This window comes from Leguminivora glycinivorella, chromosome 7 (genome assembly GCF_023078275.1).
Source record: "Leguminivora glycinivorella isolate SPB_JAAS2020 chromosome 7, LegGlyc_1.1, whole genome shotgun sequence".
Lineage (NCBI taxonomy): Eukaryota > Metazoa > Arthropoda > Insecta > Lepidoptera > Tortricidae > Leguminivora > Leguminivora glycinivorella.
The window spans coordinates 7,064,058-7,078,470 of record NC_062977.1 but is presented as its reverse complement, the minus strand read 5'-3'; the positions used below and the strand labels follow the sequence as shown (position 1 = coordinate 7,078,470).

Genomic DNA, 14,413 nt, shown 5'->3' with positions numbered 1-14,413 from the left:
AGCTTTACTTTCAGATACTGTATTTAGATACAATACATGCCATCTGTCTGGTACTTTCCTTTTAATATTGACTAAGCATAGATCAACTTTTTACATTTTTTTTAGTTAACTAGCTTTTGCCCGCGGCTTCGCTCGCGTTAGAAAGAGACAAAAAGTAGCCTATGTCACTCTCCATCCCTTCAACTATCTCCACTTAAAAAATCACGTCAATCAGACACACACACTTTCCCATTTATAATATTAGTATGGATTTTCTTATGTTCAGTTTTTTTGCTCATTACTCTCATTAGGTATAGTTAATAAATTTATTTTATTGGTCTAATTGTTTACACCAGCAGTAAACACGTTTATGTTATCAAATTGTCATAAATATTTATGTTATAGGTATGAGTGACATACATTTGCCACCCGCATGAGGTCGGTTTTACCTAGTTATCATTAAAAAAAAAACCATATACCTAAAACAATATGTATGTATTTATTTTAATGTAAATTTCAGTACCCATGCGTTGGTAGACTTAACTACAGCTTTGTCCGGCAACGAAATCAAAGCTCGGCCATCTTTTATCTTCCACTGAAAAGAAAACAAAATGGACATTAATATCAAGTAAGCAACAGAGGTCAATAACGAAAATTTCATCATGTTACTGATAATTTACAAAATTTACAAAAAACCCTCGACATAGTGGATCGATTTTCATGAAACATGGCTAAAAATACTCCCGACTAACTCAGCTTTCAAAAAAAAAAACGAAATCTAAATCGGTTCATCCGTTCGGGAGCTACGATGCCACAGACAGAGACAGACAAACAAACAGACAGACAGACACAGACACGTCAAATTTGTAACACCCCGTCGTTTTTGCGTCGGGGGTTAAATAGTATTTTATACAATCGTGATATAATACAAAGCTTTTCAGTTGAGTACCATGTTTAGGCTACGAAGCTTGCTGAGTGGCCTAATAGTACGGTACGAGAGTGAAAAGCTTAATTATATCACTATTGTATACAATACTTTTTCTACGAGTCATCGTCTTCATCATCAATGGATGGAAATATCATCATTCATGCAAGTTAATTGTTTGTAATAACCGTCTCTGATTGGCCGATAAAGCGACAGATAAAAAAAAATGTGTTTCAGATGCAGGGAACTTTGCCAGGTATCGCAAATTAGTATAGAAATTGTATGAAGTTCTATTTTTGAAATTATTACAGTTAACTAAAGTCTATAACTATAACTATAATGAGCTTATTATAATTGAGTCGGAACTGCCATAGAGTATCCAACACTGAAAAGTTAGCACTTATAGTTTAGTCTGTGGTGGCCTAATTGACAGATTACAGTCGACAAGTAAAAAAAATTGTTTTGTAAATTTTAAATTGCTACAATTCGTTTTCAAGCTATTGAAAAGTTTGTTATTGTAACCGTATCCGCTACATAGATGACTGCCAAGACATTAATACATATCTTTCATCATCATTCTCCTCGCGTTATCCCGACATTTGCCACGTCACATGGGAGCCTGGGGTCCGCTTTGGCAACTAATCCCAAGATTTGGCGTTTTTACGAAAGCGACTGCCATCGGACCTTCCAACCCGAGGGGTAGGTAAACTAGACCTTATTGGAATTAGTCCGGTTTCCTCACGATGTTTTCCTTCACCGAAAAGAGACTGGCAAATATCAAATATTTCGCGCATAAATTCCGAAAAACTCATTGGTGCGAGCCGGGGTTCAAACCCGCGACCTCCGGAACGAAAGTCGCACGTACTTTATTACCGCTAGGCTACCAGCGCTTTTACATAATAAATAGATATCTTTATTTGCATAAATGACACTGAGCAGTTCTAATTCTAATCATAAACATAGGTACCTGTATTTTGACATCCGGGTTGCCCAGCATCTGAATCTTATAATTTCCACTATGCAGCGTTGTCATTATATCATTAAGCACCAGTACATTATCTTGTGGCCATGTCAGCGCTATCGCATAGATAGCAGTCAAACTATCAGTGCTCAAAGGTTTAGCTGTGGGCGCGTGTGTATTATATTTTGTTCTGCGGCAGGTGTACCAGACTTGTCGGTTGGCTGAGTCCTTCTGATGAAGCCAAGGTGAGGAGGAATAGATGGCTTCGCCGTTGATATCGAGCCAGGCGCCGAGGGATAGTAGCCGCTCTTGGTAGATTGGTGCGATTGTGCCTTCTTTGGTGGGGCCGACGTTGATTAGGGCGTTACCTGAAATCTTAAACTTATTAGTGGAAGTATTAGACATGTCATGCGCAGATATTACTAGTTTGTGGTTAAGAGAGTGCTATTTATATTTCCAGAAAAAGAAAATGTTTAAAGGTCCCAATGACGTGGTGGTCTCGTATGATCAGCCTGTTAAAGGAAAAGCTTCTTGACTCGACAAACCTAAACGGGTCGTGTGGTACATACAAATTAGAAGAGCCAACTCCACCTAATGTGGGAATAAGTAATGAAAAAGAGTAGGGGGAACTTTTTTTTATAGCCTATAATGTGTCCCACTGCTGGGCAAAGGCCCCCGTGTTTTCCGCCACTCGTCACGGCTCTGTGCTTGCTCTCGCGAGCCGCCACAAAATGAGTCCAGGGGCCCGTTTCTCGAAAGGTACAAGCCTTGTATTACAAGTGTGTTTCCATGACAACCCATACGATTTGACAGTTCGCGCACTTGTAATACAAGGTTTGTACCTTTCGAGAAACGGGCCCCTGGTCTTTCCGCCATCTCATCTTTGGTCTACCTCGGCATCGGCCTCGGGTCCCTCGGGGGGGGAACTTATTAGTGGCGCTTTTTTTGTGTTAGGCTGGTTTTAGTGTCACGTGGACCGACCGCGCGGAGTTATGCGCACCGGACTAATAAGTATTAAAATCAGGGAGCGATTTAGAGTAAAGCGGCCGAGTCCGTGTGGCGCGGACGACCACTTCAACTTCATACAAATTGGTCATGAGGATCGCTATAATAAAACCAGCCTTAGTAATTTTTTTTGTCAGTTGGTGTCTACAGTTCAGTGTTCAGTTTCAGTACTTTCAGTGTAAGTTTATAAGAACGTCAACATATATACTAGTATAGTAGCTAGAATAGAAGTTAAAGAATATAGGTCCCTATAATTACCTCCACAGCTAACGGACGACACGACTTGATACAACAGGTCGTCGAAGCTGAGAACCTGGCTTAGTTTAACGTTCCTTCTGTAACCCCACGATTTCGAGTCCACTGTGAACGCGTTCTCCCACTTGTGGGCCAGCAGTTTACCTGTAATAAACTTCTTTGATAAATCTCATCCCTCCTTTTGAAAGCATAATTATGACAATGTCACGCTAGTTTTAGGTTCTGCGTCACTCACTCCGCAGTGCTAAAAATAAACAAAAATGTGTACCTAAAGCACAGAATATATAAAAGTACATGTACAGAAGGCTCACTCTCGAACAACCTGTCAATGGACTGTATGCGACATTGAGTTCTATTGCGCAGCGTGAAGGTTGTCAAACTTTATACGTCGAAATGTATGAAAGAAACGCGGAGTGAGCCGCCCCTGCCGGAAGTAAAACCACAGATTAAATATAACAAGATCATACCATCCCATACATTAAAATGCGACCGCCTAAGACCGCGCTTACACTCCACCGCACATAGATGGCGCCACAAAAAAAAAAATTCTTGTAGCTTTCGATTATACTTGTAGATAAGTGTCACTTTTGACATTGATTTACGGCTCGGAATTGACACTTCATGCCAATCTACAAATAATCGGTGGCAACAGGGCATTTTTTTGTGGCGCCATCTATGTGTGGAGTGTAAGCGCGTTCGTAGGCGGTCGCATTTTAATGTATGGGATGGTATGATCTTGTTATATTTAATTTATGGTAAAACTAAAGACAATTCTCATGAAAAAAATAGTTGTTACAAAACACTGCTTGCTTAAAGTCATGAGAGTAGGTGGAGTCGGTGTACCCTACAATCGGAGATATACCTACATAATGTTTCATCGAACAATGTTCTTCGCAATGAAAACGCGTCATCTTCACGACCAGACGCGGGCTACGTTTCTATCGCCTCAGTAAAACGCAGTCCTTAGTCTTGAGAACTAATTTAAACTAGGCATTTTCAGTCAAAACTAAAAGTCTACATTTCGCAGTCTTGCTGATAAATGCCTAAGCACAAATTATGAATAAGCTTATTAACGTATCAGATCCTTCACTTGTCCGCAAAACGACAAATACACTACATTTTATTTAACTAATACTAATAAATTACTACGTAAAACTCAGAAGAAGAATAGTTGGTACATGGCACCCCCGGCCACTTGTTACCTCGAGGCAACTGCTAGTGGGTAGGTACTTAACGCGCGACCGCGAGCTATAGTGACGTAGGCCTGGCCTAAGTACGAGTAGGTACTTGGTCAAGTAGACAGGTAGGTATACAGTAAATAATTTTCCATTGCATTAGCGTTGTTTGTTAACCTCGATCACATATCAGAATTATCTTTAATAGTTGTTTTGAAATCAACGCATTTAGGTTAGCGTGGATTTTGAAATAAGTACGTACTCAATTGCGAAAAGATGATAGATAATGTAAATATTGTAAATATAGGTATGAGATATTATGGAAGTACTTTGGTGATACCTTTACCTAAATTTAATGTGAGAGAAAATATAATATAAAAAAAAACAAAGTTTAAATGAGAAGTTAGTGAATCCATAATACGCATAAGAGACACTAATGTATATCTAATTATCGTCGTTTTTCCTGTTAGGTAAATATGAATAGGTATGCCATTAATTGATTTAGTATATTTTACACTTGGAGCATCTAATAAAAATAAGACAAGTGTTTTAGTTTAGTTATACCTACGTAATTAACTAAGGACTGTAAATTACTAAGCTAGGAACTCCTGCGAATGCCAATATCGGTCGTGTGCCTCAATCCCCATCGACCCATATAAAGTACAAGTCGTTCAGCTGTTTCAAGATAGCTACGTAAGCACTAACCTGGATTATATATGTCTTCATAGTTGTAAAAATCTCCATGTTTGCCATAGCACCCGATCCCCCATCTGTCGTTAGTTACAATCTCGTTGGCCACCGGACTGTTACTGTACAGCCAAGCTAGAAACTCCTGCGAACGCCAGTATCGGTCGTGTGCCTCCTAATCCCCATCGACTCATATAAAGTACAAGTCGTTCAGCTGTTTCAAGATAGCTACTTAAGTACTAACCTGGATTATATCTGTCTTCATAGTTGTAAAAATCTCCATGTTTGCCATAGCATCCGATCCCCCATCTGTCGTTAGTTACAATCTCGTTGGCCACCGGACTGTCATTGTACAGCCAAGCTAGGAATTCCTGCGAATGCCAGTATCGGTCGTGTGCCTCCCAATCCCCATCGACCCATAGAACGGACGGTTGGTAATCGTTGATCAGCTGTTTCAAGTCCGGCCAGAGTTTGTTGATGACATAAGTTCTTGAAGTGAAGTTTGTTTTTTTGTCTTCTAGGTAGATGGGGTTGTACCACTCGTAAAGGGAGTGGTAGACGCCAAACTTGAGTCCTGTAGAAGTTAGAAAGGTATTCTGAATTGATGACATTTTTAAATCTCATCGCGAGCTTTAAGATGTGTTTGTAGCCGATAGCACATCATTCGGTTTGTATTGAGAATCGCCTAAGAGAAAATCGCTGCTGGCACTGGCAGTGAATACGTGAAAGACTTAGGTACGCAGCCATAAAATCAAACAGTAAAATGCACGTGCCACCTATCATTCAGTATATACATGTTGTCTGTCGGCAGATGAGAGTTTACAATAACTCTTTCATCACCTAGTAGTTTACAATAACAATCCGCGTACTGGCTCTATAAGAAAACATTCGTCTGACTGAACTAAGGGTATAATTAATAACAAATATTTATATGCTGAATAATACATTTTTTAATATTGTCTTCGGTTACCGAGATAGTTACTCATGAAATAAAACTATGGAAACGGATTATACGGGTGACCCGTTGACCACGAATGCTGTAAAGTGTTCGAAACGTCAGGATGAATCGTAAATTAACTATACGCGATATAATCCGTTTCCATAGTTTTATTTCATGAATACATTTTTTGTTTAATATTGAAATTATACATCTGCCGCCCGACACCCTGTTGTTACAGTTTGAATTGCCGAGTCCACACTGACAACACGCCTCGCGATAGGCTTGTGTCGTTCACGAACTATGAACTGTTAGGAATAAAATCCCATCAATGACCGAAATGAACTGAATCTTTCCGTGGTCTGAAAATCGGTCTTTGCTCATTTAGTTCAGTATAGGATCGGCGAGCGCGAGCGGTTTGGATCGAGAACGAATGTGTGACTGCGCCGACCGAGAGCGAGAGCTACTTAGCAGAGCAACAAAAAAAGTCAAGTTTTCATATTAAACTTCGGTTACTTATAACCTTTCGGCCCGGAATGTTACTATCTGTGGACTATTCGTATAATTTTGACACTATTCGGTCCCATTCGTTCTGATCTTTCCGACCGCAGTGGTCGCTGGTCTGGCTGAACTAAATGAGCAAAAGACCTAAAAGAGCGAACTAGTTCATGGGAGCGATTGAACGAGATCGGAGCGCTCCGATCAACGAACGAAACGGCACAAGCCTACCTCGCGAGGCAATGCAAGCGCGGATCCAGCTTCGTGCCCTGGGAGGGGTCACGTGGCAAAGGCAGGGGTTCTCGTGGTCTATTTGTATGGACGGGCCGGGCTGGATCCGCGCATGAGGCCATGCCTCGCCCGCAAAACGTCCGTCCTGCGCGCACGTTTGCCTCGCCCGAGTAATTTAAATTTGCACGGCAAGATGGCGGCCCTCGGTCAGCTGTTCAAAATAGTTAACTGCATAACATTTGAATTTTTTTTTCAAGATATTTTGATCAACCTACCTGCATCTCGCACGCTGTCTGCTAAGTCGCCGACCAAATCCCGATGTGGGCCGACGTCCATTGCATTCCAACTGTATGAACGTTTGGACGGGAACAGAGTGAAACCCTCATGGTGTTTGCTTGTGAGGACTACATACCTGAATAATATTCAAGAATACGAGAAGTATGAGTAAAATGGGCAGCAAACTTGAAAAAAAAACCGGCTAAGAGCGTGTCGGGCCACGCTCAGTGTAGGGTTCCGTAGTATACAGTATTTTTCTCAAAAACTGCTGAACCTATCAAGTTCAAAATATTTTTCCTAGAAAGTCTTTACAAAGGTCTACTTTTGTGATTTTTTTCATATTTTTTAAACATATGGTTCAAAAGTTAGGGGGGGGGGACGCAATTTTTTTTCCTTTAGGGGCGATTATTTCCGAAAATATTAATATTATCAAAAAACGACCTTAGTAAACCCTTATTCATTTTTAAATACCTATCCAACAATATATCACACATTGGGGTTGGAATGAAAAAAAAAATATCAGCCTCCACTTTACATGTAGGGGGGGTGTACCCTAATATAACATTTTTTTCCATTTTTATTTTTGCACTTTGTTGGCGTGATTGATATACATATTGGTACCAAATTTCAGATTTCTAGTGCTAATGGTTACTGAGATTATCCGCGGACGGACGGACGGACGGACGGACGGACGGACGGACGGACGGACGGACAGACAGACAGACATGGCGAAACTATAAGGGTTCCTAGTTGACTATGGAACCCTAAAAACGCAGAAAGTTGATTATGTTGCTGGAGACAAATTCCACTGTTATTAATATTATACCATAGTAAAATAAATGTTAAATAAAGTTCTCTTCTGTTTTTATATTAGTCCAAGAAAACTACTGAAGTCCACTAATAAATGTAAGTGTTACAGGCGTCCATTAACCTAGTTGGTGACTTTTCCATGACACCATGGAGGCAAGTGCAGTTTTGTATAGCCAGAAATTATATTCTTATATTTTTATTTAAACTAAGATATATAACTAAGACACAAGCATGCTTGTTTTTTAAATCTGAATGGATAATACCTATGAAAAAGTATTTTTACAGTTCCATTTTTTGAATTATGTCAAGAGGTCCTATGACATACCTACTCTGCCCTATATTGATCAAATAAAAATAAATATAGGTAAATAGTGGTTGCATATTTGAGCCGTTTGGGGTTGAGACCCTGGGGCCCTGGGGGGAAGGCGCCCACAGGGTCTTCAAAGAATGCAGCCGCAAGCTTGTCGAATTGACATGTGACCAGAGGGCTGGGTCATATCTGGCACAGCGGATCAGCATTGCCATACAACGTGGCAATGCTGCCAGCCTTCTGGGCACGTTGCCGGTGGACGGCGATTTGGGGCAAATCTTTTATTTATAGTTTATTTATAAGTTTAGACTTTAGTTTTAGTTTGTAGTTTTATTTAAGGACCTATTTTCTTGTTTTTATTATTATGTTGTTGGATCTGCTCGTTATATTAAGAAACTGATTTGACATAAATAAATAAATAAATATAGGTAATAAAACAAATATTTAATGTATGTTACCCGGCTCCAGCTTTAGCAAACAGGGCAGCCCATTCTTCCGGGTCAAAGAACTCAGCAGTGAACATCGGAGCAAACTCCTGGTAGGTGAAATTTGGTGGGTAATTCTTCTTCATAAACTTTGTGTAGTTATCATTTTTGCCTAAAAAAATTATAAAATGTATGAATATAATAGGTATTATTAATTAAGTTTTTAGTAAACATGGTAGATAAATACTGAACTTATAAATGATTTTTTTTAGTTCAGGCCTTGTCAAATATCATTATAATAATAGAAAACAATATGTTATGTGTAATTAGTTAACTTACCTTCCCAATTATTCCAAAACCATTCAGAACCGAAACTTGGAACAGAAAACACACCCCAGTGAAGGAAAATACCTATCTTGGCTTCATCATACCACTGGGGCAGAGGTCGTTTATCTAAATCATCCCAGTCAGGCTTATAACGTCGCGGCGGCACATCAAATTTTTTAATTCGAATAGAATTATAATTTTCATTACGAATTTCTGCACTTATAAGTGGGAGCAGAAAACACAGCAAAACACTTTTCATTTTTGATAATTTGTCCGCATTAGTGGTAATAATATAAACACAGAAAACAAAGACTTTAGTTACTTCTTATCTTTTTCCGTTAGTTGTTATCACTTTGGAAGTTCATAAGAACTTTACGCTACAGCCGGCGCGACCGGCTTCGACCAAAACTAGATTATGTATGACAAATTGTAAATATTGTCAATATTGACAATTGACAACGTCAAAATTGAATAACAGAGTGTCAGCAAATAAACGAATCAAACATCGATTCAAATGTTGAATCGACCAATCAACGGGCGAGCAGAACGGAAGGAAGTAATTTATTCATAGATTTAGGGTCCCCCCACATGTTGGCCCGACGCGACGCTCGCGAGACGCTAGATGTGGGGGGACCATTAGAATTACTAAACTAGATTGTGGAATCACATTTTTTGTCATACTAAATTGAACCTTATCACTGAGATAGAAAGGTGATCGTATCAGACTAGCGAAAACGGTCCACATGAGAGGGCTTTGTTTGGGCTGGTGTCCCCACAAACTACTAAGAAGATATGGGTGTCCCTCTCGCACGTGTGGCCAGCGTTAATGAGGTTACCATAGTAGTAGTATTTTTATCTGTAGTATATTACCTTAATTTATAACTTCTTATATTATTTTAGTGTTATATTCAAACTAGGGTTTCGATATATTTCAAATAATTGGAAAATAATTATAATGTAATTATTTTGATGTCAATAAATCAAAGATTTGTATAATTAAAAAATATGTTCAAATGGATATTAGTAGATTTGGTAGTAACTTTGAAAATTGACTGGTATCCCTAATGTATGACAGTGATGACGTCACTGAATAATGTTGACATTGTCAGTAAGTGCGAGAGGGACACAAGCCCAAACAATGACCTCTCATGTGGACACACTTTTTGACCTAACTACTCATTCTGGTTTAACTGTAATTCTGTGAATTTATTAAAAAGCAAAACATTATGGCTTGCCATAGACAAATAATTGCCAGTTATTTAAAGGCCTCTACAGACCTTGAAACTGCGCTTTGCATATAATTATAGACAAATTGTCAAGGTTTTTCATAACTAGAAAAAGCGGCAAATAAAAATAATGTTGCATATGAACGATGAAGTAAATCTTGGCATTAAAAAGGCGCGAAATTCAAATTTTGCTGTGGACGATAAACCTTTCCCCTACATTTTCAATATTTTTTTAAAGTAAATGGAATCTACAATCAGCCTAAAAAAAAAAAAAAAAAAATACAACCATGCTGTAGAAGCTTGAACAATAATATAATAATGGCTCGTCGAGGATCCCACCAACGTATGTATTGTAACAGGGAGTAGTAAAATAAAGCACCATAAACTTTTTAAATATATATATTAGATTAACAGAGTCAACATTACTTATTTACTAGGAAACTATACAAGTATTTATACATTTCTATGAATGGAATGTATGCAAATACAGTGAGCGACCTGCAGATTAATCTGTACTGTATAGAAGTTAGTATCCTGCAAACAAGGCTGAAAGCCTACACCAAACAGAAATTTGCAAAATTTTGACACACCATAAGAAAAATAAAAACAATGTTTGCAATTTGAGAACTTTAGTGTCTAAAGTTGGCATGTGCAAAGTACTGGCTATAAGGATAAAATGACTAGATATACTATGTACATTATTAATGATACACATGATTGTTTTTTTCAATTAACAGCATTGTATATGATGTGTTGTTTTATTGACTTGAAAGATTCATTTACCTTAATAAAAAATAAGTCAGACAAGTATTTTTTACTTACAATTTTATACACTAGTGTCATTAAAAAACTAATGACTTATTATCCTTTATTGTAGACTCCAAACACACTAGATTGATTATTTACATTTGCTACTAGCTTGATATGGTTTAAAACATCATTAAAATACACTAGTGTCATTAAAAAACTAATGACTTATTATCCTTTATTGTAGACTCCAAACACACTAGATTGATTATTTACATTTGCTACTAGCTTGATATGGTTTAAAACATCATTAAAAGTTATTACATACCTTAAATACTATTAAAGTATAGCTTAATCTCATTATAAAACTAAATATGCGCGTTTTGATAGCGTAGGCGGAATGTCCAGAATAACACAGACTAAACTCGGAGCGCAACGAGTGGTCCGCGCGGATTGCGAGCGGAATGCCAGCGTTCCGCCAGCGCACCGCTATCATTGCGCTCCGCTGACGCTACGCTATCAAAACGCTTTATGTGTGGCGGAGGCTTTATAAATGAAGAGTATCCTTTAATTCCTAATACTATAAGTCTCATTTTTATCCACTTCCCCATTGGGAAGTGGATGACACTGCTATTGGCTGTCCACTTTGAAATTGGAATAATGGCATGCACCATTGATAATGATCTCACTGATGCTTGAAGTAGGTGTTTGGGCTGTGTGCTGGTTTATATGGGCAGTTGTTGTCATAACTGGTGTAGTATAAAGCTTACTATGTATAGGTGCCACATTTTGTGGTTGACTGGTGTGGACATACACTGTGCATGCACTCTCTTCCGTCTTTGGCTCGTGAATCATCCCCATTTTGACTTCAAATATAGCATCCTGAATCTTCTTCTTCAACACTAACAAGTTCTTCTCACCTTTTAAGGACCTTAACTCGTTAGCAATATATTCTCCAAACACTGAGAACTCGTCTCTTGATTGTGGCGAAGAGTATACCAGCTCAGGTTTGACTAAGTGCAAGTTGTCTGTTCGTGGAACCTTGTGGGGTGGAGAATGGTTCTCTAGTTTGTTTTGGAGGGATTCAACAAAGCTATCAGTGTTTGAGGGAAGACTACTGTTGACTTCTGGATGGGTATCCTGAAATTTAATTATAATAGTTTAGAAAACCTTATAAAAATGGGAGAGCATCAGAGCACTGTACTGGGTATTAGGCCGATAGTCCACTATCATATGTTTATCATAGAAATATGATCATAGGTCTGTTATGCCTCCCTTTTTCTCCAATGGGAAGAATGGCATGTTGCCTATGATTATATTTCTATGATAATCATATGATAGTGGACTATGGGCCTTTACCTCATAAAGGGTTCTGGTGTGACATTATTTTAATAGTTAAGATATATATTTTTCTAATTTCTGTAACATTACTGTCTTACTAGAAATAAAAGGCTTTTTATTTTTATTTTTATTTTATTTTTATTATGGGCCTTAAAACGATCGAATATATTTCATAATATTTTTTGTAAAGGTACACTCTTATATAATTTGAGTTTTGTTTAGCAATTACCTAAATAACTTACCGGTCAAGGTGTACCAAAGGGTACGCAAAGAACTTTGTATACATATTTTTGACCACTTTGGCCGTATACATATTTTTGACCACTTTGGCCGTATACATATTTTTGAGCACTTAAAATAAGCATGTTTTGTAGAGAAAATAATGGACTTTGAAAATGGCGAGTTTCAGACACTTAGAAAAAAAATCATCCAAGTGGTGTTATTGTGAGACCTAAGATTCAGCCTTAGCTCCGGCGCTTCGGGAAGTGCAGCCCTTCCGCCCTTGCGTGGCAAAGCACGGTCGCTCGTACTCCGCTCCGCAGCTTCGGCTTGTTGGTCGCCTTCGGCGACCAGCCTCAGCCGCTCCGCTTCGCACGGCTCCCGAGCTTTGTCACGGCGGGCGAGGGCTGCCCTCCCTCCGCGCCTCCGGCTCTACAAAAACACTCTAGGGCGCGCAGTGTCGGCACGCGTCCTAACCGGCGAGAGCCCTAGATTCGGACTTTCGCAGCCTAATATTGTTACAATCCGTCATTTATCTTGGTAATTATTAAGTTTAGAGAAAAGTTGTCCATACAAAACATGCTTATTTTAGCGTCCTCTATACGATAGCATCATAAAAAGTAGGTGTCATAATGATACCACTCCCATCAAAATTTTTCTAAGTCCCGTAACTTTTGTACCCATTTATCTCGGAAATTATTAAGTTTAGAGAAAAGTTGCCCATACAAAACGTGCTTATTTTAGCGTCCTCTATACGATAGCATCATAAAAAGTAGGTGTCATAATGATACCACTCCCATCAAAATTTTTCTAAGTCCTGCGTACCCTTTGCTACACCCCAACCAACTTACCAGCTGTAATACTCTGTAAGGTTTACTTGAGTCCTTCATGAAGTGCAAGTATTCAAACGCGTACCAGTTACTCAAAAATCTGTCTTCAGGGTCTTCCTCGTTCGCCCTGGCTTCTCTAGCGGCTTCCCGGTTATACTGCGTCCGCAAATGCTGTATTTTCTTAGTAGTATCCGACACAGAAATACCTAGTATCGCAGAAATCCCTCGCAATTCTTCCTTTCTCTTCTGTTTGTCCCTTCGTGTATCACACAAAGAAGGATTCCATAAGCTAGCATTTACTTGTAACAACTCAATTAACTTTAAAGTCTTCTCTTTAGACCACTCCATCGTCTTACAAGTCGGCACAGCAAAACGTAAACATTGGACTTGCAATGTTACTCAGGAAATAATTTGAAGACAGATCACCGGATTATTTGCTAGATTGCGCGGATTGTTGTTCGATAATTCGGCTGCCGGAGTAAACTGTCAAACGTCGACGCGCCGATCGATAAATTAGTTGTCAGACCGATCCAGTGTTGTCATATTCAGAGTACGTTCCAAAACATCCAAAGAACAAATGACATTTATTTTTGTGCAGATAAACCTGTATTACTTATGTTTAGATTGTATAAGTTAGATGAGCTATGAATTTATATTTAAATATAATTTTCTCTTCTTGCTTACGAGTTAACTACATCAGTAAAATTTCAAATAAAAATATACCGGTTTTTAGTAATGGTATTTGAGCGGTCTTCAAATTTAGCGCCATCTTCAAAATGTTGTCAGTCTTCCGAACTTATTTGGACTTCATCATCATCATTCGCTTGCCCTTAACCCCGTTAATTTGGGGTCGGCGCAGCATGTCCTTCTCTTCCACACCTCTCTATCGCTCATCATCTCATCATCCACTCGCTTTTGTTTCATATCATCTTTCACAGAGTCCATCCATTTTTTCTTTGGTTTTCCTTTCCCGTTTATTTGAGTAATTCTACTAATTTTTAAAATATTTTTATACTTTAACGAGTTTGTTTAAAACGATTATCGTAAGGAGCTTATCATAAGCTGCTGGGTGAAAGTAAGTAGATTTTTATTTTGTTAAAGACGTTCCATTTCATGCCTAAAATTCAGCGTTTAAACATAATCTTAACAAGTCTCATTAAGGAAGACTCGCCAATTTTAGGCGGTGACTTAATTCTTTAATTCATTCAGGATAATTATGTAATAATGTATTTAAAGCCTGACCAGTAAT

The 14,413-nt window shown here is 38.5% G+C and overlaps 2 protein-coding genes across 2 annotated transcripts; both read right to left on the bottom strand.

Moving 5' to 3' along the window:
- Positions 1-455: 455 nt before the first annotated feature.
- On the bottom strand, positions 456-9,204 carry LOC125228018 (tissue alpha-L-fucosidase). The gene is made up of 7 exons (XM_048132455.1): positions 8,814-9,204; positions 8,508-8,646; positions 6,929-7,065; positions 5,232-5,561; positions 3,129-3,269; positions 1,872-2,233; positions 456-574 (listed from the first exon to the last, which is right to left on the bottom strand). The coding sequence occupies exons 1-7, from the start codon at positions 9,058-9,060 to the stop codon at positions 479-481; spliced, it is 1,452 nt and encodes a 483-aa protein (XP_047988412.1). The 5' UTR covers positions 9,061-9,204; the 3' UTR covers positions 456-478.
- Positions 9,205-11,305: 2,101 nt separating this feature from the next.
- On the bottom strand, positions 11,306-13,634 carry LOC125228287. Its single transcript, XM_048132785.1, has 2 exons — positions 13,186-13,634; positions 11,306-11,914 (listed from the first exon to the last, which is right to left on the bottom strand). The coding sequence occupies exons 1-2, from the start codon at positions 13,510-13,512 to the stop codon at positions 11,405-11,407; spliced, it is 837 nt and encodes a 278-aa protein (XP_047988742.1). The 5' UTR covers positions 13,513-13,634; the 3' UTR covers positions 11,306-11,404.
- Between the last annotated feature and the right edge of the window lie 779 nt (positions 13,635-14,413).